Source organism: Martes martes (assembly GCF_963455335.1).
Source record: "Martes martes genome assembly, chromosome: 9".
Lineage (NCBI taxonomy): Eukaryota > Metazoa > Chordata > Mammalia > Carnivora > Mustelidae > Martes > Martes martes.
Window position 1 is genome coordinate 31,451,699 of NC_137896.1, and position 24,197 is coordinate 31,475,895.

Genomic DNA, 24,197 nt, shown 5'->3' on the forward strand with positions numbered 1-24,197 from the left:
ACACAGACTTGCGTGTGTTAAAGTTTAAATGACACCTACTTTGCAATCTCTAGTTTTCTTTTAACTCTCCTACCCTGGGGAAACAGAAGTGTCTACCGAAGCCCATGCCAAGCTGCTGTGTAACTTGGTTGAGGTCTTTTTTTTTTTTTTTTCCTTTTTTTCATCGTCTAGTACTGAAAAACTTCAAACTGAAAGTTGAATAACGGGCCGGGTGGGAAATAAAGGCCCGACCCTGTGTTTGTTCCGAATTTCGCCCCCGCAGTCCCAGCGAGGGACCCGTGCTCCAGTAGCTCTCCCCTTTGAGAGCAGGGGCTGGATGCGCGAGCGCCCCCCTCGGCAGCCACGCGTCCCCGCCCTCGGCCCCACCCCGCCGCGGCTGCCCCGGCGCGCCGTCCACACCCCTGCGCGCCGCTCCCGCCCGCTCGGGGATCCCCGGCGAGCCGCGCCACCGAGGGGGAGGTGTTCGGCCTCCGCGGAGAGGGTGACTGCGTCCCCTTTAAAAGCCGCGAGCGCCGCGCCACGCCGCCGCCGCCGCCGCCGCCGCCGCCGCCGCCGGAGTCCTCGCCCCGCCGCGCTGCGCCCGGCTTGCGCTGCGCCTGCCGCTCCGCTTCCCACACCCCACCGGGGATTGGCAGCCGCCGCCGGACATCAGCCGCCACAGGCTCCGCCGCCGAAGCGAACGACCTCGCGGCGAGCGCCTCGCGGATTACTGGGGGCTCCGAGGCACCAGCGCGCCGCAGACCTCGCGCGGGCTGGAGCGCCCGGCCGTGCGCGCCACTGCGCCGTGGCCTCGGCTGCCCGGGCCGCGCCAGAGCCGAGCACCGGCGCGCAGAGCGCGGGGGAGCCGGGAGCCGAGCCCGAGCGCCACGATGCCGATCACCTACTGCCGGAGCGCGGGGGCCTGCGACGCGCCGGTCGACGTGTGAGCGGACCCCAGGCTGGCCACAAAGCGCATCGCAGCTTGGCCCGGAGGCTAGAAGGGCGAGGGAAGAGCGCGGCCACCCGCCTCGGCGGCCCGGGACTCGGCTCGACTCGCCGGAGAATGCGCCCGAGGACGCCGGAGCGCCGGAGCCGCGGGGGTTTCAGCTGGCGAGCGCTAATGGGGGTGCGCTGGAGTAAGGCAGAGTGATGCGGGGGGGCAACTCGCCCGGCACCGAGATCGCCGCTGCGCCCTTGCCCGGACCCGGCGTCTCCCAGGATGGCTGCCCCGAGCCATGGGCCGCGGCGAAGCTAGCGCGGAGCGCCCGACCCTCGCCCCCCGAGTGCCGCAGCCGGCTTCGCGCGGGGCCACGCGTCCCGCGGGCGCTGGTTCCTAAGGACAACGACTGCACCAGCTTTTCCTCTCTCCCTTCTCTTCCCTGCCCCGTACTCCTCCCCCTGCTCGCTGTTGTTGTGTGTCAGCACTTGGCTGGAGACTTCTTGAACTTGCAGGGAGAATAGCTTGCGCTCCCCACTTCGAGCCGGTGCCTTTGCCCCAGAGGACCCAGCCTCGCCGCCTCCGGACCCCGCGTCCCTCCACTCGTCCGCTGGGCCCGACCCCGAGACGCCGTTCCCTGCGCGAGGAGAAGGACTGCCCCGCCGGCACCCGGGAGGAGGAGTAGGCTAAGGAAGGGAACCCGGTCCCCGAACCAGGTCCTTCGACCAGAGCTTTTTCCATGTGGAGGCTCTTTCAATGGACGTGTCCCCGCGTGCTTCTTAGACGGTCTGCGGTCTCCTAAAGGTAGAGGACGTGGGCCCCGGGCTGGGACTGGGGGGTTGGGCGCGGGGCCTGGGCTGCCGCTGCCGCCTAGCCGGTCTTGGGGCCGGGCCTGGCCGGACGTAAACAGACCCCCTCCAGGTCCACGTGCAGCCGAGCCCCTGCGGGGGATGCCCCCATCTGACCGCCCCCGGCGACCGTCAGCCTAGCCCTCCTGGCTCGCACTCTTCCGCCCCTCCTACCTTTCCTCTCTTCAGTATTTTATTAGGGCTGTTAACACTTAGATGATTTAAAAAAAAAAAAAGTCAGAAATCCCTTCGAGAGGGTGGCCCCCGGATTTCACCCGTTAGTTGCCAACCCTTACGCCTGCCATGGTCATCTTTCTCCCTTCTTCAAGTTTCTCAGGAAGACCTGCTCTCCACTCAGAGCCAAGTCCCATTTAGGAAAAAACTAGAAGTTGGGGTTCTCCCTGTTTGTTTCCAGGAATGAGAGCGGGGCAGTACTTCAATACCATCTTCTATTGACACGTGAATTAATAGATACTAGGTAGAGGAGTATACATGTGTATCTTGACTGCTTGGGGTGGGAGGGGGTAGTTCGGGGTCGGAGTGGCCTGTCCTGACACCTCTGAGGTTAGAGATGTGGGCCACAAGTTGCAAGTGGCTTCGAAAGTTGTGGCCTTGAGTTTACTGGGTCTGGAAGTTATAGACTCTGTGTGTGTGTGTGTGTGTGTGTGTGTGTGTGTGTATCAGGAAGTTCTATACAGTGCCTGTAAGGAAGTCACATGCACCATTCGTGCGTGTTTATATGCAAGCGAGCGCTGGGCAATGTGTTTGGGTTTGTTTAGGGAACGGAGAGGTGTCAGACCAAGCGGTGGTGGTTTCCCCAGGTTCCCTGCACAGGCTGTCAGCGCGAGTGTCACAGAAAAAAAGGTGACAGTCTTGACGCTGGTGGGGTGTGTGTGTATGTGTGTGTGTGTGTGTGCGCGCAAATCGTATCAGATGGATGAGAGTGAGATGGAAGAGGAAAAGCCTTCGGGCTCGGGAACTAGGTAGGGGCTTTCCGTTCTCCCAGACGTTCGAGCTTCAGCCTCTTTCAAGTTTCTCCGCGAGTTTTGCAAACCAGGTGGGCACCCTGGAGGAGGAGGCAACGGACCGAGCGGGAGCCTGGGGACGCGGGGGCGGGAGGGGAGAGGGTTGGGCGGGGAACGCGGTGACTCACGTCGGTCCTGTCCGCAGGTCGACCATGGTGGCCGGGACCCGCTGTCTTCTAGCGTTGCTGCTTCCCCAGGTCCTCCTGGGCGGCGCGGCCGGTCTCATTCCCGAGCTGGGCCGGAGGAAGTTCGCGGCATCCACTGGCCGCTCGTCTTCCCAGCCCTCGGACGAAGTCCTGAGTGAGTTCGAGTTGCGGCTGCTCAGCATGTTCGGCCTGAAGCGGAGACCGACCCCCAGCAGGGACGCCGTGGTGCCCCCCTACATGCTGGACCTGTACCGCCGGCACTCGGGTCAGCCGGGCGCACCCGCCCCGGACCACCGGCTGGAGAGGGCAGCCAGCCTCGCCAACACCGTGCGCAGCTTCCACCACGAAGGTGAGGCGTGGAGCCGAGAGTGGGGGCGGAGATGCGGGCGGAGAGCCACCTCCAAAAGCTCCCCACCGTGGGCTGACGGTTGGCATCCCTGGAAAGGCAGCTTGGCCAGGGCGCCGCCGCAGAGGTTTCCATTCTTGCCTTCCCGAACCTGGCTTTAACGCACTGCCTGTGTGGCGCGGGAACCCGGGATTCCCCTTTGGTAAATCCGCACCCTTTTCTTGGCTTGCAGCCAGAAGAGCGACTCCTCCTCCAGGAACTGGAGAGAAATCAAGTGATGGGGAAGATGAGGGCAAGAGGCATGCCCCTAGTCAGTTAAACGTGCAAGAATTTCGTAGGGGAAGAATGAAAAGAAGGGGGGCAGATGGGGATCTCTTTCCTCTGTTTGGAAGCCCTTGCCCTGTAAGTCTGCTTCTCCTGCTTAAGCTGGGGTTTCAGGCTAGACACAGCCAAAGGCAGAATTTTCAGAGATACTATTGAAAAATCAAAGCCTGGGCCCCAAAGTCTTTCTAATTTTCAGTTGATCTGGGCCTGGTTTGGAAGATTTCGAATCCCTATCTAATCCCCGTGGGAGATCAATTCCACAATCAATCTTATTGTTTCCACAATGACTTTCTTGTTTTGTGCTTAAATCTGAGATGGACTCCCTAGTAGAGACAAGGCAAGCCTTGAGATAAAAGCTTTTGCAGCAGCTGCCTGTTTTTTGTTTTTTTTTAATGTGCACTGAAATGTGGATTTTTTTTCCTTTATAATAGTGGATGTGGTTTTCCTAAGGTAAAATGTTTCTGCTTGTTACATCAGAAAAGCATTTAGCGAATTTGAAATGTTTGAGAGGAGCTATTGACATCTGTTGTACCCAAGTTCTTGGATCAATTAGTCAAAAATATGTTCTACACTAGTTCTTTTTTCTATACTTTTAAATTCCCCTTTGGCTTAATACATTGCAAATAGAGCATGGGTTTCATCAAGTTCAAGAGAAAGATCCAAAGCTGTATGTCACAGAGCAGCCACTTGTAGGTTACTGGGCAGTTGGAAGTAAAGTTCCCCTTTTCTTGCCTTGAGGTGGTAAATTTCAGGTAGAAATCTATGCTCTGATATGTACAAATAAGAAATGTTGCAGCCAGGCATTTTCTCCCAGTGTGAAGGATGACTACAGTTTTTGTGAGAATAGCTCTGGTTATTAGGAAGAAGTCCCAAAGGCAGGTTGCATAACGAAAGATACTACTACATCACAGCAGGCGTACACTGTAAAGGGGACGCTGAATTGATAATCCGTCTATCATAATTCATCATTTTCCAGCACAGTTCCAAGTGAGGTGCTTTTTGCAGTAGAGCTCCATGAGAAAGCATATAAGATAACGTTTTACTCCTTCAGGATTCACTGACTAAAGCCAGAAGTTGTCTCTTGTCATATATAGAATTGTTTTCACTCCTGTATGTATTGTCAACATAACCTTGGGATGGTTATAGATGCCCCTTATCATTCCCAGCTGATGCTGATTAGAATTGTTTTTTTCTGCATAGGAAAGTAGCAAGAGCAGCTATTTCAGTCACCTCTCCTGGAAATTTAGCCTGGAACCACTCTTAACTATTTTTAAGGCCAGGAAGATACTGTGTGTCTCTTCTAACCTAAAAGAAGGAACATTTAAGTCATTTGACACCTAAAATATTCAGTTGCAGAAGGATTCCTTCAGTGAAGTTTGTGGATTTCTCCTCCTTCCTCTAGAAGGGGCTTGATCAAAACTAAACGGGCTACAAATTATTTGAGTGTTATTTTAACTTAAATAGCATGCTTGAGTTTATAAATCAGAATTTATCACTTTAAAAGTGTACATGTTATGTGCAAAACAGTACAGAAGTTATCAACCTGCTTAAAATCAACTGAAGAGCAATGTCCCATCTTAATGCAGTTACATGATAGAGAAAAGCCAGGTAATTTTTTCCCTCAAATTTCATCAAATCCATTTCTTCTGTTGTTACGACTAGTACATGATTGTTAGGCCACATAACACATTTTTCAAAGACCATTTCATTTTTGTGGAACCCAGGAGGTTTTTATAAACATCCTTGTACCATGCATGGCCCTAAAAATCTTTTAATCAACCACGTGATTAGGTCAGCTGGCTTTAAGAGCAGAACGTGGCTCTTACAACCTTAATGGGCATTTGTTTGGTAGAGGACGAAGGGCCTGATTCCAAGAACTACCTGTTGGTTTTATTTGTGGGTGGGATCTGGGTGATTTGGAGAAATGGCAAGACCAGAGATATGATGGTTATCAGATACCCACTGCTGTGTGGAGATAATGGGACCACACGGTAGGCGAGCTGAAACAAAATTATCAGTTGTCATTTCTCCTATTCAGCTTTGCCTAGTCCTCTGTATATAATCCTTTTCACTCAGGAGGACCCACGTGCTGCAACAGTTTTCTTTTCTCAATCATTAAAAAGTTCTCTGGCCCCACAGACCTTTCTCCACTGCCACGGATTACAGAAAAATCACTTGTGCAATGGGAAAGAGTGTTCTGTGCTTTGCTGTAGTTAAAAACACATTGAAACTGGTTGACTTGATTGGCCCTGCAAAAAGTCTTTATGCTTTCCTGTGGAAAGGCATAAGTGGAATACGGAAGGACCATGTGCTTGCTTTCCAGACTCTGAAGGACACAGTCTTCTTTTTGCATGAAACAATGGAATTATTTGCCTCCATGACTAAAGCCTTTGAATAGAGATTAACTTTTCCCACAAATGTAATTATCATGAAAATATCTGTATAACAGGAGAGTTCAAGAAGCAGTTGCTGCCCTGAGAGAGAACTTTAGCACAAACTCACAGTGTAAGCAGAGGATTTGGATATACACACCCCCCAGTGCAATACGTGCCTGATGGGCTTCCCTAGTATCCCCAGGTAGTTCAGTGTCCTTAAGAAGAGCCCCGTCAAAGTAAAACAGGCATTCTCTTTGGAAGTTTTTGGAGGTTGAGGCTTTGGTGCCCAACGATTGTTTTTGGACTAATATTTTCTGTCCTCCACTCTTTTGGTGGTTCCTCTGTATCCTTCTCACTGAGCTATTTTGTCTTTTTTTTTTTTAGATTTGTCCTTTGTGTATTTCACTAAGTAGTCAAAGGACAGTAAGAGGGCACATAGTCATTCCAAAGGTGTTGGAGTTAAGGGTGGGCAGATCAGGGTTTGTGAGGATGACTGTACTTTTCCTTTAGTTGCCATATCTTTTGTTGTCTTTTTTTTTTTTAAAGTTTCCTTTTAACCTGCTTATTTTATATATATATTTTTCTCCTCGATAATATTAATTCTCTAGCCATTATTTTATATCCTAGAAAATATTGTTTCTTATTCTCAGTCACTTTCAATTCATTTCAGGGCAGTGATTTCCAGTCTTACTGATTTGCTATAGCATCCCTCCCAGTTTTTGTTATTGTTTTCATGGATGCTTTTGGGCCAGAGTGTTGCAAACTTCTCAAAACATAGTAAGAATTCCCTTTTCTGTTAAAACTCACCATTCTTGAGGACAAAAAGGCAGCTGCAAGGTATCAGTGGTTTTAGATAAGATCTTCATGTCCCAGGGGCCCTAAAGAGTAGTAAAGATACAACTACTCTTTAGTTGCATCTTCTCTCCCCCATACTTGGGTGATAGTATATTTCTGTCCCTTTGGTTGGGAAAGAACGTACCCTGTGGTTATTACTGTAGCAAATATAAATGTACCCCAATTGCTTGAGTTTAAGATTTTATTTATTTGAGAGACAGAGAGAGAGAGCATGCGCATGAGTGGGGTTAGGGGCAGAGGGAAAGGGAGAGGGAGAGGAAGAAGCCGACTCCCCGCCCTGAGCAGGAAGCCCTAAGTGAGGCTGGATCCCAGGACTTGGAGATCATGACCTGAGCTGAAGGCAGGCACTTTAACAGAACCACCCAGGTGCCCCTTGCTTGAGTTTTGGACTCCTCCCCTGTGTTAGGTGGTGGCTCCTAGTGGCCAGAAACTTCAGAACTGCAGTAGACTTAAGTTCATAGCTCTGCTCTTCATTTATTAGCTCTGTGACCTTAGGAAAGTCACATAACCTCTCTGAGCTCCAAGAATTTCATTTCCAAAGTGGAGATAAAAAGAGTCCCTCCCTAATCTGTTTGTTGTGAGATGATTCCTGTAACGATCTTAGTGCAAGACGGGGCACAAAGAAGTCTCCAGCACGCCAGATGCATTATCCTGATGACTTCTTTCTCTTATGTCCAATTGCCCACTTGTCTAAGGAAGAGGAGGCCAGAGTGAACCCAGGCTGGCTGAGGGAATTCAGACTCCTCTTTTGTATTATTTGGATGTAGATGAATAATTGACAGAGTATAGATGATTGTTAGAACTTCCCTTTTGGAGGAGAGGTCAGATGTCACTGGTGCCATATTTTTCTTTACTTCCCCCCATTTCTGCAGCCATAGCTCCATCTTTTTGGATAAGAACTTAGAGGTTCAAGAACCCAGGTGTAAAATAGGCTGGAATACCCAAATCCCTTCACAAGTTCAGCTTTTTCAACAAGGGTTATTTACAGAGAATTGATAACTATATAAGCCTCTAAAAAAACATACATCATCTACTTAGGTAAATGCTCTATATTTTTAGAGTCCCCAGGTGTGGTGTAATGAGGTGCAGCTTTTTTTTTTTCTTTATTTCAAATAGGTTTTGATTTTTCTACCCTTAAGAAGAAATTCAGTCCTTGCAGATCAAAGGAAGTGGTGGTAGGTGCCCCAAACTTGAGCTGTTTCTTACTGGATTTGGAGTTTTCTGACTTACCTCTGTGACCTGCATCCACAGGGCCATCACCAGAGTCCTTTGTATTAAGGACAAATAGAGGTTCTTTTTTTGTTTTTAATTTTCTTTTTTTCAGTGTTCCAAAATGCATTGTTTGTGTACCACATCTAGTGCTCCATGCAATATGTGCCCTCCTTAATACCCACCACCAGGCTCACCCTCCCCCCGCAAACCCTCAGTTTGTCTACAGTCTCATGGTTTGTCTCTCCCTCCGATTTCCCCCAACTCACTTCTCCTCTCCATCTCCTGGTTCTTAATGAAGCTGGGAATTCAGGGAAAGGTCGTCACATTACTTGCTATTTGATAGTGGAGCTCTTGCCTTTGCTAAGTTACTAAGTGAGTATCCTCCCTGCTACTTAACTTACAGTGAGATTTCAAAGTACATGAAATTGCTGTTTTTTTAACATGTCAAATCTAGTCAAACAGTGGCAATTTTATATGATTCATGTCAGTCAGATTTATCTTCTGGATGGTTCTTTTTTTTTGTTTTTTTTTAAAATTTATTTGACAGAGATCACAAGCAGGCAGAGAGGCAGGCAGAGATAGAGAGAGAGGGGAAGCAGGCTCCCCGCTGAGCAGAGAGCCCGATGAGGGACTTGATCCCGAGCTGAAGGCAGAGGCTTTAACCCACTGAGCCACCCAGGCGCCCCTGGAGGGTTATTCTATTGTACACCTCCTTTTAAACCTATCTTTACTCATTCTACCTGTGTTTTATGCTGGTCTTGGCAAGTGTCCCTTTGTTATCCTCTGGCTGTGTATGTGTCTGTGTGTGCTCATGTCTATATGTGTTCATAACTTCTTTCTCATTTATGGATTTGGAATCAGAGTTCTTGTTGCAGTTGTGATTTCTCTGGGTACCTTATTCCGTACGCCCCTTCCCCCCCGCCCAGGCACCTTATTAATACAACTGTTCAGCAAAGGCCCTGGATAATTGGCCTTTCTCCCCACCTCTTTAAAATAAAAGAGAGTGTTCTTAGGTGTGCTGGTATCAGAGAAATCAGTAGTTCAAGCCAGATCTGGCTTTATGTCATTACATCTGGGGGACACCATTGATTTTTATGTCACTCCTTTTTTCTTTGGTATCTGTTGGCTTCTCAGCTAAAAGAACACCTTCAGTGGAAACATTAGAGGGCCCCTGGATTACAGGGAGGGAAGGAAAGAAGGAGCTAAACACAATCCTTGATACTTGTTGGAGCCACCGAGGAGAGCCCTGCTCTGATTGGTCGGAGAGTTATTTTAAAAATAAATTAAGACAAAATCAGAGTGAGACAAACCAAGAGAGACTCTTAACTCTAGGAAACAAACTGAGGGTTGCTGGGGGGGGGAGATCGGTGGGGGTGGGGTAACTGGTGGTGGGCATTAAGGAGGGCACATGATGGAATGAGCACTGCGTGTTGTATGCAACGGATGAATCACTGACCTCTACCTCTGAAGCTAATAACACACTGTATGTTAATTAATAGAATTTAAATAAAACAAAATTAAACAAAAAATAAAAATAGTGCCTGGCCTGAAGTACCATCAACTTAGAGTGTGAATAGCTCCCCCAAAGTATTCCCAACAGGTGTAGCTTAGCAAGCATGAGGGGACCATGGAGGGTTTACTTCTTAGCCTGATAGTCTCCACATCCCAAGTAGATGAGCTTTGGAAGATCTTTCTGCTGCCCACCCATGGACTCACCTCTTATTCCTTGGCCAACACTACTGTTTCTTCTCATTTTTGTATTATTTGACCAAGAATCACTTTAAAATATGCTCCTGGAATTTACCATTTCAATGTGAAAAGAATCCTTTAAAACCTTCACCCTGTAAGGTTTGCCCTGTAAGGGCAATCCATGAGCTCCTAGCATTGGCCTCACCTGGGAGCTTGCTAGAAATGCAGGTCCCACCTCTCAGGTCCCACCCCAGGCCCACTGAATCAGAATCTGCATTTGAAGACTTAAGGTGTCTTAGGTGTTTTGTGTGAAGATTGAAGTTTGAGAAGCATCCCCTTAAAGCATTACTCCATAATTTGGTGTAAACTGTCCTCCTTGAACTGCCCTTCCACTTAGCTTGCAGTGATGACTGGTGCTTTGACGAAGTTTTACAGAAGTAGAACCTCTGAGTTGAGTGATCCGATGTGATCCTCCTTTGCTAAGATATCTACATTCTCTGAACAACTTGCAGCTGCTTGATGTAGAGGAAATACAAGCATAAAATTGATCAGTATAGTTTCCATTTATGATAATAATATGGTCAACAGATTTTGTTAGCACTTAGGTTGGATCCTGAATGAAGCAGGTTACGTTTTTTGACAGTGAAAGGATAGGATGTGGTAAAACTAGAATAAACCCAAATGTCTCAAATTCTATTGCTATTTACTGCCAATTTAATGATAATGTGTACCTTTGATTTGCAGACTAAAGCATGCAAGCTGCTGTTATATTTTATTGTTTGCTTGGAAAGCAGTACTCCTTAAAATTTAAATTCAGGAATCTTAAATCAGAAAGAGCTTTTATGCATAGCTCACTTAAATGGCTATTTGAAGTGACACTAGATATAGAATATTTATTCTGTAGTAGGATGAGATTATCCCTTATGTCCTGAATCTCATGATGGTACTTTTTATAAATTTTCCTTTTTTTTTGTTTTGTCTATTTGGTAGGTGCATGTTTTTAATAGGTTTATTACTTTTTTTTTTAAGGACAAAGGAATTAAAGACAGCAGAGTCATTTTTGTTTTCTTCCAAAAGTATCAACCATGAGATTTGGTTTTTGAGGTCATAAGGAGGTGAGAGAACAGACAACAGTTACGAAGTTCCTTCTCTTGAAATTGTCTGGCCTTAATTACTACGGTGTCTTAGTACCACCCTTACGGTTCCAAAGAAGTCGATCCCTGTAAATGCCTTTGTCTCTGGACTTGGAGTAAAATAGTAGGGTGTGCTTTGCAAAATGTCATCGTTGATGTTGAGTTTCAGACTCTTTAATTAGGAAACTGAAATCTGTATATCGAGATTTGTAAATCATCTAAATTGCAGAGTAATGTTTTAGAATACCGTTTAAGGGATTGACATTAAAGCCTTTTTCTTTTTAAGAAATGCAATAATTTCCTCAAATCCTCACTCATTAGACCTCTACTAACTATAGTGCTGACTTTTTTTTTTTTTTTTTTTCCCCTAAAGTCTGTGACTTCCAAAGAAATGCTTCAGTGTTTCCCCCATTATTATAGCCACCTGGAAGCAGTATTCATGTATTGGATTAAAAACGTCATAATGAGAAAAAAAAAAACAACAACCTAACAATGAATTGTGAAGTTTTGCTTCATGGTGTGCATGTTGACATAGATGTATAGAAAAGGGAGCCTTCCTTTTTATCTAAAGTGGAAGTTATTTTCTGGTTGCAAACTTTTACATGGGTTAAATCAAACCCTGAAGTGAGGTTTACAAATTCTCACAGATCATCAGATTGTCATTATGTACTTTACTGAATGATTTTTTTTTTCTACCTGTTTTTATGTCAAATTAGAATATTTGGAAGAACTGCCAGAAATGAGTGGGAAAACAACCCGGAGATTCTTCTTTAATTTAACTTCTATCCCGACTGACGAGTTTATCACCTCAGCAGAACTTCAGGTTTTTCGGGAACAGATGCAGGAAACTTTGGAAAACAACAGCAGTTTCCATCACCGCATTAATATTTATGAGATTATAAAACCTGCAGCAGCCAACTTGAAGTTCCCCGTGACCAGACTTTTGGACACCAGGTTGGTGAATCAGAACGCAAGCAGGTGGGAGAGCTTTGATGTCACCCCTGCTGTGATGAGGTGGACGGCCCAGGGGCTCACCAACCACGGATTTGTAGTGGAAGTGACCCACTTTGAGGAGAACCAAGGTGTCTCCAAGAGACATGTCAGGATTAGCAGGTCTTTGCACCAAGATGAGCACAGCTGGTCACAGATCAGGCCACTGCTAGTAACATTTGGCCACGATGGGAAAGGACATCCCCTCCACAAAAGAGAAAAGCGCCAAGCAAAACACAAACAGCGCAAACGCCTTAAGTCCAGCTGTAAGAGACACCCTTTGTATGTGGACTTCAGTGATGTGGGGTGGAATGACTGGATTGTAGCCCCCCCGGGGTACCACGCCTTTTATTGCCATGGGGAATGCCCTTTTCCCCTGGCAGATCACCTGAACTCCACTAATCACGCCATTGTTCAGACATTGGTCAACTCCGTTAATTCTAAGATTCCCAAGGCGTGCTGTGTACCAACGGAACTCAGTGCTATCTCCATGTTGTACCTTGATGAAAACGAAAAGGTCGTATTAAAGAACTATCAGGACATGGTTGTGGAGGGTTGTGGGTGTCGTTAGCACAGCAAAATGAAATAAATACACACACACACACACACACACATATATTTTAAGAAAAAAGCAAAAAAAAAAAAAACAAGTTGACACTTTAATATTTCCCAATGAAGACTTTATTTATGGAATGGAATGGAGAAAAAAAAAACACAGTTATTTTGAAAATATATTTATATCTACAAAAAGAAGTTGGGAAAACAAATATTTTAATCAGAGAATTATTCCTTAAAGATTTTAAAATGTATTTAGTTGTACATTTTATATGGGTTCAACCCCAGCACATGAAGTATAATGGTCAGATTTATTTTGTATTTATTTACTATTATAACCACTTTTTAGGAAAGATAGCTAATTTGTATTTATATGTAATCAAAAGAAGTATTGGGTTTGTACATAATTTTCCAAAAATTGTAGTTGTTTTCAGTTGTGTGTATTTAAGATGAAAAGTCTACATGGAAGGTTACTCTGGCAAAGTGCTTAGCACATTTGCTTTTTTGCAGTGCTACTGTTAAGGTCACAAGTTCAAGTCCAGAAAAAAAAAAAAAGTGGATAATCCACTCTGCTGACTTTCAAGATTATTATATTATTCAATTCTCAGGAATGTTGCAGAGTGGTTGTCCAATCCATGAGAATTTACATCCTTATTAGGTAGAATATTTGGATAAGAACCAGACATTGCTGATCTAATAAAGAAACACTCCCCTACCCCTTAATTTGCAGAAAGAATAAAGCAGGACCAATAGAAATAATTAGGAAAATGATAAACCTGCAGGAAAGTGAATGATGGTTTGTTGTTCTTCTTTCCTAAACTAGTGATCCCTTCAAAGGGGTTGGTCTGGCCAAAGTATTAAATAAAACATAAGATTTCTTCATTATGAATATTGTGGTCATGTATATTTAAAATTGATATGTGGTGGTGCTCATGAAGAGTTGGAAATTGATTTGTATTTAACTGTTACCTCATCTGGGAGCTCTTTATGCTCAGAAAGACCCAGTTTTCTAACTTTGCCCAACACAGAGCAAAATTGTGCCCATCATGTTTTCTGCCCACTGCCTCTTCTCTGTTGGATCAGCTTGCTTTTCTTTCCAAGGTTATGTGAACACATTTCTCCAAATGTTAAACCTCATTCAGATAATAAATATCAGATCCCTGGCATTTCATTCTATAAAGTCTAACCTGTAAGAGAAAATGGTGCATTTGTATGGCATTCGTGATGTTACCTTGTGTTTGCCTTTTTGCTTCTGAAGTTACTCATTTTGGAGGGAGGTGGGGGAAAGGCACAGAATGGCTGGAAACGTGCAAGCAAGTCACTTGATAATTGACATTTGCCTCAAAGGAATTAGCCACGATTTAGTATTTCATGTGACCCTCTTTGGGGTTTGTGATTTAGGAGAAAGATTTAAGAGCAAACCAAAGCTCCCAAACAAGCAAAACCTGGGAAACCCAAGATAAAGTTTCAGAGATGATATCCCATGCAGCAGAGGCAACAGTGCCAAAAAATTAGAAAGGGAAAGTGTCTAAGATCAGCTTCTATGAGGATATCTGCCAATTGGACAGAAGCCCAAGCAGAATGAAGTCAAATTAGGCCACTCAGAGTGAACTCTTGCAGCAGCAGGGCTTCTGTGCGCTGTGTCGAAATCAGACCCAAGGAAGGGTTTGGTGGGTATGTCTCTACAGCCAGGGAACCCACAACTCCCCATGATTTTACTAGAAGTGTTTTAGGGCAATGTCTAGGACTCTGTGCCTCCTCTGATCCTGCTGTGATTGGTGAGGCCTAGTTCTCTTCTTCCCTGCCTTGCCTTGGAACTGGCTGAAAAAATGAGTGTGCTTGTCAAGGAACAGACTGTTATAATCAGATTCTCCCAAGGAATTAACTTGCAATGACCACAAATGTAGTTCCATTTTGATTGTGATAGATTTAACCCTTGCCTTTAGAGTAGGTAGACCATGTTTTTAAATTAACACCAGTTCTTTTACTCCTGCTTTAAAAATCTTTCCATTCCTTTCCATGCCTATCCCTTTTGCTCTTGCATAGGTGAGAGTCATTCGTATTAGAACCAGCTTTGAGGGCAGGATGATCTCTGTCCCTTAGCCACCCTTCACCCTCACCTGGCATGGAGGTGGGGGACAGATTGCACTGTCTTAACATCTTAAATAACAACCCATATTTTCTCATCTCCAAAGATTCTAGATGAGACTCTGAGATTATAGCACAAGAATTCCCATCCATTTGGCAATTCAATACATTCTTTTGATTTTTCTGCTTCATTGGTTCTGATTTTCTTTGTTAAAATGGTTTTCAGTGGTGTCAACTCAAATGTCTTCTTGTGGGTGTTTTATATGTATATAAATTATATATACACAAACATGTAAATATATACACAGATAATATATAATATGTATAAAAACACGAAGAGATGTGATATATATTCCATATGTATACATGATGGTATTTCCAGCTTCAGTTTAGTTTCAGAGGTTTTGTCATAGTTGAGGACTCTGACCTTGGCAGCTCATTTGAGAAACAGAATATTCTTACATACATTCCACCTTCTTATAGATGTTTTGGCTCATGTTCTCCGTGCTGAGAAAAAGTGTCCTACCTAACTCCATGACACTGAATCTTCTGAATCTTCAGTGGCCGTTCTGTAGGGAGCTTTGAATCCTTTTTGAGTTGGCTTTAGATTAGAAAGGATATTTCAAAGAAAATGTATTAGTTTCTGAATTTTGGAGGATCACCTTTCAAAAGTGATTAAATTGTGTCATCTGTTTTTGTGCTTGTCTGGGCTGTGTGCTCTCCCTGGCATGGTTTGAACCTGTATGGCAGGTCCAGGTTGCTCCTTTCATTGTTTGCCTTCAAAATTGGGGAGGGGGAAGGTGAAAGTTTACAAATCTATTTGTACTTCCATCTTTTCATAATTCCTACTCCAATTGTTGCTTTAAATTGTACCTCAGGGGGCCAAGATGATCGCTAGATAATCTTCACAATCCACATCTTTTCCCTCAATTTTTTATTAGAGGTGGAAAAACCATGTATGCAACTCAAAGCACTTTTTTAAAGAGTGTGTTTCTTTTCTGCAGTCTTCAATGTTAGGATACTCGTTCACTGAATGTTGGATGCCATAGCCTTCACTCTGTTATAAGGCAAAAAGGAACAGCCTTGCAATAAATAATTGAAGTGTAGAATAAGTATGATACAGATGGGCAATTACAAGGAACCAATATTGCCTTATTCCTTCCCTGGTTTATTGTTTTAGGGAGCAAGAAGGATGAGATGGATAAAATGCACGTCTGCTTCACTCGGGTAAAGTGCTTTTCCTTTTTTCTCTACTTTACTGACACAAATTACAGCCTTTGCAGTATTCTCCAGGGTAGAGTTGATTTTGTTGTTGTTGTTGTTTGTTTTTTACTATTTCCCTGCCCTGCAAATTTCAAAGTGAACTTCTACCTAACTTGGGGGACCAGTGCTCTAAATAAAACAACTGAGGTTTTAATGCCATACGAGTCACCACTACTACCTCAAGGGAATGCAGATCGAAGTATACATAGACCCCTTGAGATCATGCTCTAACATAGGCTCTGTTTCAATGAATCTGAGGTGGGGCCCGAGAGTCTGCATTTTTGAGATGCTCCCAGGTGAAATGTTACCTCTGGCCCAAGGACTACACTTTGAGTAGCAAGGTTCTGATAATTATCTTCTCAATCACGACAGCAGAAAGTTGGACTGAGTTTAGGCCCCTCTCTGAGAAGTAGTACTTAAGGGGAAAAGCAAAACAACAAAACCTCTATACAGGATGGTATTTGAATACATTTCACCGTATCTGAAATGATGTTCTACATATTTTTTTCAAAGGCGTTCTTTTCTCCCACAAGATGACTGGCAATTTTGTGTTCTAGCCACCCTCAGACATGAAAACACTTGGTTGCTTATCTTGTAAAATCTGCTCTGCTTGCTTGCTTGGGCATGTATGCAGTCAGTTTAGTCAAATACGTGTCAGTACATCTATGTGGATGGGGGAGCAGGTGCAAGCCCTTAACGTACTTTAAAAAAGTTTAACACTTAAGTCAGTCCACGGAGTTGATCCCGTGTGATCTTAGTGCCAAGTGTCTGAGTTAAAAGTTTTCCCTTTGAAGGCAGCAAATAGATGTCATACATTTGAAGCATTTGTTTATACTAAAAATGATACTTTTTTTTTTTTTTTAAGTTCTAAGTTCACTGTAGAACACCACTGAGCCTAGAGGGTGATATAAACTTCTCAGGCCGGTATTTGAGGTTTGATTTAATGGATATTGGAATTTGTGATGCTGTGGTTGGCTTTGAATAAGGTGCTGAGGTGAATGGGCTCAGGCTAGAAAAAGCAAAAGGAATTGATTTCCCTCTGTGGTGGGGTGTCAGCAAAGAAATAACTTTGTGTTGGTGTCTCCTTTTCAGCAAAATGTCCTATGTGTGTTCAGCCTCATTTTTACCTTTTAGGAGATGGCCTTGAAGATTTCTTATAAGCAACACAGATCTGAGTATTTGGAAATGTCGGAACGAATGAATTTCTAACCTCCAACACCCTTTATATATATAATACATATATATAAATATGTTAATATATCAATCACTATATCAACATACACTGTATATAGTGCCTAATACACACACATACACACATATATATACATATATATACATACACACACATATACATATATCTTTTCCCCATATATCCAAAGGAAAAATTTTGCTTTGCTCCTGTCTCGAGTCAGTGTGATGAGTGCAGGGCACCTAATACTTTTTTGTTGTTGGGTTTATCATTTCATTTAGGTCCCTACATTTTAAGTTGAGTCCCTCTGAGGTGCTTAAGCAGTACGCCAGATGCTGATTTGAACCCCCACTTCAAGACTGTGTTTGCCTCTCACCCTGGGCCCCACTCAAAGGCAGGGCCAGGAGTCCATTATTGTTGCAGTCCGTTCCGATGGGGAGATCTCTCTGCAAACCACCGATTTGCTCAAAGCTTCCCTCATACGGAGCAGGATCTCATCTGGACTGCATTTACACTGGAACCACTTGGCCACAACACTATGAGAGAATAATTATTGAACTATTTTACTGTACAACTATTTCCAAATTGTTGATTTTTTATTGATTTCAGGAGGCAAGCTAATTGCCCCATGGCAACTTGATGTGAACGTTTAATGAAGATCAGGAAACAGAGTTTATGAAAAGCTTTTGTATAGTAACTGCAAAGTTTCAAGAACTGTTTTATACTTCCTGACAGTGCTGGGCCTAGCTTAATGGTTTGTTTTTACTACTTAAGAGTGTAAACCTTGCTTTAGCCCAGTGTGTGGAAACTAGACCCTCATCCCACATTACACATTTCCAAGTTGCTTTTTACTCACTCCTGACTTCCTTTCCTGCCATCGACAATCAGGACTTTTTCTGTTTTAATTGCCTGAAAGGGACTTTCTCTCTTTGCACGCTGAGAATCTTAACACACACGCGCACACACTCGTGAAGTTAAGTGTCTGTATTGTTTCACTTTGTTTTGGGTGGAGTTTCTTGCCGGCACTTGGTTGCTAGACAACCAAGCAGACAAAAGTTAAAGATTGAAAAGGCATTTTTAAAGATGTCGAATTCTGGTGGCTGAACTATTTTATCTTTGTCTTATTATGGAAGGCTTAGTTTTCTTACCAGGTTACCCTTCCTTTTGTTGGGTAGTTGGCCGGTGGGAGATTTTTTTTGAAGTCAAGCTCTTAAGGCATTATCTGTTTGAGAACTTTCTCAAGTGCTGTTCCCGTCTGTTGGAACACACTTCCCACCTGAATGGACAAGAAAAAGCCAGCTTAGTTTCCAAGGGTGTGTTTTAAATCACTAATAAAATTGAGCTCCAGCTCCCAGCCACTTCGATTGTTGCGAGGCAAAGAGGTGGAGAGGAGATCGCTGTCTAAGGCAACGTTCAGGGAAGCTCCAGGCTTTGTGGAGAACACCGTCTCTGAGTAGCTGCATTTGCTTTTTTGGTGGACTGGATTGGAAAGGTTTCTAAAAATTCTTAAAACCCTAATTTTAAATCAAAGTCATGTAAATTGCTCATTTCAATAAGGTGTTTCAGGAGCGTGTTATAAATACATGATCTTTATACATCTGCCAAGTTGGACGTGTGTTCACAAGTTTGCCTTGCATGTGTACACAATTTGTAGCCGACGAGCTTTCCTCACTCCGGGTCTGCCCTTTTCCCTTGTTCATCCTCTGAGATGCTGCCTCCCTGTCTCTCCTCATCGCAGGGTTCCCCATGCTGGTATTCAGTCAAATCCATGGAAAACTTGACCAACTTTACTGATTCATTTACAGGCAGGATTTCCTGGCATGGGGATCAAACAGGGAGCCCTGAAGTTTGTTCATCACAGGCTGTCTTGGAAATGAGGATCTTCTGAAGCCCGTCTGGCCTGTACATATAAATTTGACAAAGTGTTCTCCTATAAAGAAACCTTACTAATGACTTAAAAATTGCTCAATCGCTTGGTTTAGGTAGCAAACCTACAGGTCTTCACCAGCATGTTAGTACTGTCAGTATTGTAAGGCACAGTATTATAACACCAGGGCCCTGAAATAAATCAGACTGCAAACCTCATGACAATCAGTAGATGAGCTAAATAGGAAAATAGGCCCAGGAGAAGATTTTAATATTTTCTAATCTTGTAGGATAAGTGTGTGTTTGTTGCCTGAATATAGTTTGGTTGAATAAAAGAAAATGGAGGGGCACTTGGGTGGCTCAGTGGATTAGGGCCTCTGCCTTCGGCTCAGGTCATGGTCCCAGGGTCCTGGGATTGAGCCCCGCATCGGGCTCCCTGCTCGGTGGGGAGCCTGCCTCCTCCTCTCTCTCTCTCTGCCTGCCTGTCTGCCTACTTGTAATCTGTCTGTCAAATAAATTAAAAAAAAAATAAAAAATAAAAAAATAAAAAAAAGAAAATGGAGAACACTGGAGAAGCCAGGTGTTAATTGTGGTTTTATACACACACACACACACACACACACACATCAGATCATTGATCACATAAAAATATATATGATATTTAAAAATTGTTCATGAAAAATCACCCGAGGCTGAAACACTGCCATCTCCCCGAACTTCCCAAAAATGGCCCATAATATCATAGACTTGTCCCCATCCCAAGAAGTTTAATTACTATACCTGAGATGAACAGCAGTGTTACAGTTTCTTTCCTTTTTTTTTTTTTTAAGATTTGAGAGAGAGTATGCTGGAAAGAAAGGGCGAGAGAGAGAGAGAGAGCGCGCGCAAATACGAGCAGGAGGAGGGGGAGAGGGAGAAGTAGACTCCCCACTGAGCAGCAGGCCATTGTGGGGCTGCATATAACCCTCTTCTTTGTGATGTTACAGAACATTATACCTGTGTAGAGAAGGGCTTAGAAATTACTTTTGATGGCTCCCTTTTTATATAACTGGGAAGAAAGAATAGTTTTTGAGCTGAGGTATTCTAGAATCCACTTGCCAACAAAAACAACCCTTAAGAAAAGATAACTCTGCCTTTTTTTGGGAAATATTATCTCTGGACGGTTGTCATTATATAATATGGAAATGAGCTCCAGACTCTCTCTCTTTTGTGAACACATTTCAGGCTTGAGTTTCACTTTCACTGATGAGGCCAGGTTGGGGTCTGGATGTCAGAAGGATACTTCCTGGGTGCCTCTGTTTAACATCATCCCTTGATGTATTCTTGGGTTCACTAAGGTAATTTTAAGGACATAGCATGAGTACAAGGGGTACTGATAGATATTCCTAAAGTACAATTAGGTGCATTCTCATAGCGTGGTAGGCAGTATCTAAGAGAGCTCCAATTTCTAGAACATTTAAAGACCGGACAATGAAATTGTTGGGGCACCTTCATGGCTCAGTTGGTTAGTCATCTGCCTTTGACTCAGGTCATGATCTCAGGATCCTTGGATCAAGCCCTGCACCAGGCTCCATGCTCAGCGGAGAGTCTGCTTCTCCCTCTCCCTCTACCCTTCCTCCTGCTCGCATTTGCATGCTCTCTCTCTTGCTCTCTCTCACTTTTTCTCCCTAGCATGCTCTCAAACAAATAAAATCTTAAAAACAAAACAAAAAAAAAGAAGCTGTAGCACTGCTGTTCATCTTAAGGATAGTAATTAAGGATCTTCTTAGGATGGGGACAAGTCAATGTATTATATGCCATTTCTGGGAAGTTCAAGGGGATGGCAGTGTTTCAGCCTCAGTGGTGTAAAAGTAAGAGCCTCCATCTATAGCATCTATTGCCCAAACACAACTCTCTGGAGGGCCCCTGCCTAGTAGATCTGTGGGGCTTTGACCTCTGGGTCCCAAGGCTGTCCAGTGAGGAGATAAGTTAAGTGGTGGTCCTTCGCTGGCTGAAATATAAGTTGATACCTTTAATTTTGTACCCATCACTTAACCTGATCCTCAAAAACCAATTAGAATTTTCTTGTAGTTCTATTTCACATTAGGCTCTTTCTCTTTTCCTTCCTCTGGGTATTAGGACCTTTTGGGAGATAAGGAAATATGTTAGTGAAAGGGGAATTGGAAAAACCAACCTGATTGGATACTAAGGGAGAGGGATTTGGTCCTCTTTCATCACAAACCTGAGAGTTTGCTGAACACAACTGAAACTGTGCTGAAGGTCTCTTCTGAGATGCCAACTTGGAGAAGACACAAAATCCTATTGTTATTTTTCATTTCCATGGTGATGGGACTGAGTTTTGGGAGACAAGTGACTCCACAGACTTACCTCATGGAAAATACTTGCTGTGGGGGGAGATATCGCGCCTTCAATCCATAACCCAGCCTCTGAGGTGCTGGGGAGAAAGGCTGCTGCAGTGAATGGGGGTAGGAGGGAGGGAGCAGGCAGCCAGTTGGCCTTCTGCACAGTGTATGCACAGAGCAAAGTGCTCTGCTTTGGAGCCAGAAACAGTGATTCATTTGATTTTAATTTTGACGTTAGCATTTTTCTCATGACTCATTTGATAATTTCATATGGAATTTAAAAGGCTGAAACAGTTATTTACTTTTTAGGAACTTAAAACATTCATCAGGTAGAATGCACTTTTATCCTCCCAAACACAAGATGCCCTTAAGACTTCACTGGGGGGTGGGGAAGAGGGGGCATTTCTCCCACCCTTCTCCCCCTAACTCCAACATGTGCCTCTACCCTAGCTGATCTTCTCACTAATGCTGACTGTCAGGCAGCCTGTTTCATCTTAACTTTTTTCTTATCTTGAATTCCTTTCATCGCTATATAGGAGGTTAGCTGTAGGTATTTTAAAAAAGATGTTTTCTTATCATGCTGAAAAAGTCTCCTCTATTCCTGTGTTTTGAGAGCTTTTAACATGCATGAAAAATGCATTTTATGCTTCAGTTGCTCTGATCATATGATTTTTCTTTTTCAGTCTGTTAATGTAGTAGATTACATTGATTGATTTTCAAAAATTCAACCAGACTTGTGTCACTGGAATAATCCTTACTTGGTCATGGCGTAATAGTTTTATACATTGTTGAATTCTATCTGTTAATATATTACTAAAAATCTGTGCATCCATATTCATGAGGGATATTGGTCTAAAGTGGTTTTTTTTAAAGTATTATTTTTGTCTGGATTTGTTATAAGGGTAATACTGGCTTCGTGGAATGAGTTAGAAAGTGTTCTCTCTTCCTGAATTTTCTGGAAGAGATTGTATAAATTTGGCATTAATTCTTTAAGCATTGGTAGAATTCTTCAGTGAACATCTGGGTTAAAGATTTCTTTTTTGGAGAGATGTTTAATTATGAATTCAATTTCAATTTTTAAATAGAGAGCTAGTTAAATTATCTATTACATATTAGATGATTTATGATAGTTTGTACTTCCGAGGAACTGGCTCATTTTATTTAAGTTTTCAAATATATGTGTAGAGATGTTTGTACCTTATTTTTTGGTGCCTGCAGGTTCTGTAGTAGTATCTTGTTTTATTCTAGATATTATTAGTTGTGTCTTTTTTCTTTTCTCTTTGTCAGCCTTGCTAGAGGTTTGTAGATTTTATTGATCTTTTCTAAAACCCAAACTTTCTGTTTATTGATTTTCTCTAATTTTTTCCTGTTTTCAATTTCACAAATTTCTGCACTTTGTTATTTCCTTCCTTCTTATTTGGGTTTGTTTTTGCTCTTTGTTTTCTCTGCTTTTCAGGTGAGAGCTTAGTTTATTGATTTGAAACTTTTCCTCTTCATGTAAGCAATCTAGTACTACAAATTCCCCTCTCAACACTACTTTATCTGTCTGTTGAACATTTTGATGTTATATTTTCTTTTTGCCAGTGAGAATTTCCCTTTGACCCAGGGATTATTTAGAAGTGTTGTTTAGTTTCCAAGTGTTTGAATATTTTGCTTTTCTGCTGTTGATTCCTAGTTTGATTGCATTGTGATCAAATGTACTTTATACAATTTCAAATCTTTTAAGTTTGTTGGCATCAATTCTTTGGCTAAGATTTGGTTTATCTTGTTATATATTATGTGAGTAATTGAAGACAATGTGAATTTTGCTGCTGTGTGGAGTGTTCTGTGAATGTCTTTAGAATTTGTTAGCTGATAATGTGATAATGTTGAATTTTTCTACATCATTGCTGACTTTATGTCTAGTTCTTTTTTTTTTTTTTAAGATTTGATTCATTTATTTGACAAAGAGAGACACAGTGAGAGAGGGAACACAAGCAGGGGGAGTGGGAGAGAGAGAAGTAGGCTTCCCGCAGAGCAGGGAGCCCGATACTGGTCTCGATCCCAGGACTCTGGGATTATGAGGTGAGCCAAAGCCAGACGCTTAACGACTGAGCCACCCAGGCGCCCCTATGTCTAGCTATTCTATAAATTGTTGAGAGAAAGGTGTTGAAGTGTTTAACTATAACAGTTGGTTTTTTCCTATCAATTCCTTATCAAAATTTTCCTATCAATTTTTTTACTTAAATATGCATAAACATAAAATACACTGCATCATATTTTTCATCTTTGTACTTTCAGTCTACCTAATCTTTGTACTTGAAGTTACTTTCTTGTAGGCAGCACATAATTGGGTCATATTTCTTAAGCCACTCTGAAACCCTTATCTTTTAATGCTACAATGTCTTTTTTTTTTTTTTTTTTTAGATTTTATTTATTTATTTGACAGAGAGAGCAGGCAGAGGGAGAGGAAGCAGCAGGCTCGAGCTGAGCAGGGAGGGCAATGTGGGACTTGATCCCACTCTGGGATCATGACCCGAGCCAAAGGCAGACACTTAGCCAACTGAGCCACCCAGGTGTCCCTAATGACATGTAATACATTATTGATAATTGCTTACATCTAACTTCTTATTATTTCTCTTGGTCCTCTCTTCCTTTTGTTTTCTTTTTCCTGCCTGTCTTACTTGAACATTTTTTAAATTCTACTTTAATTTATTATTATTATCTTTTTTTAGTGAACCTCTTTGTAAGGCATTTTTATTACGTCCCTATGTACTAGAGAAACTAAAGTGAAGAAATCTTACCTCCCTTTAACGACCCTTTACCCATCCTTATTTAGAACATGGGGGTCTCAAATATTTCCTTGCATTCATTGCCAACCATGTGAGACAAGGTTATAACTTTTGCTTTGATCATCAAACATAATTTAGAAAAGTCAATAAGAGAAGGAAAGTCTATTGTGCTTACCCTATTTATCTGTTTTTTTCTGTGGACCTTCTTCCTTAGAGAAGTTCAGTGAGTCCTTTGATTGCCGCGCTCACAGCAGCCGCCTGAGC

General features: G+C 43.1%; 1 protein-coding gene across 1 annotated transcript; it reads left to right on the top strand.

The window, feature by feature from the left end:
• The first annotated feature begins 545 nt into the window (after positions 1 to 545).
• Positions 546 to 13,573, top strand: BMP2 (bone morphogenetic protein 2). The gene is made up of 3 exons (XM_080814676.1): positions 546 to 1,720; positions 2,935 to 3,284; positions 11,586 to 13,573. Exons 2-3 carry the CDS (start codon positions 2,942 to 2,944, stop codon positions 12,428 to 12,430), a joined length of 1,188 nt encoding a protein of 395 aa, XP_080670802.1. The 5' UTR covers positions 546 to 1,720; positions 2,935 to 2,941; the 3' UTR covers positions 12,431 to 13,573.
• Positions 13,574 to 24,197: the final 10,624 nt, after the last annotated feature.

Coding starts and splice junctions, on each gene's coding strand:
- BMP2 (XM_080814676.1), top strand. CDS start 2,942: ATGGTGGCCGGGACCCGCTGTCTTCTAGCGTTGCTGCTTCCCCAGGTC. Junction 3,285..11,585: donor GCGCAGCTTCCACCACGAAG/GTGAGGCGTGGA, acceptor ATGTCAAATTAG/AATATTTGGAAGAACTGCCA.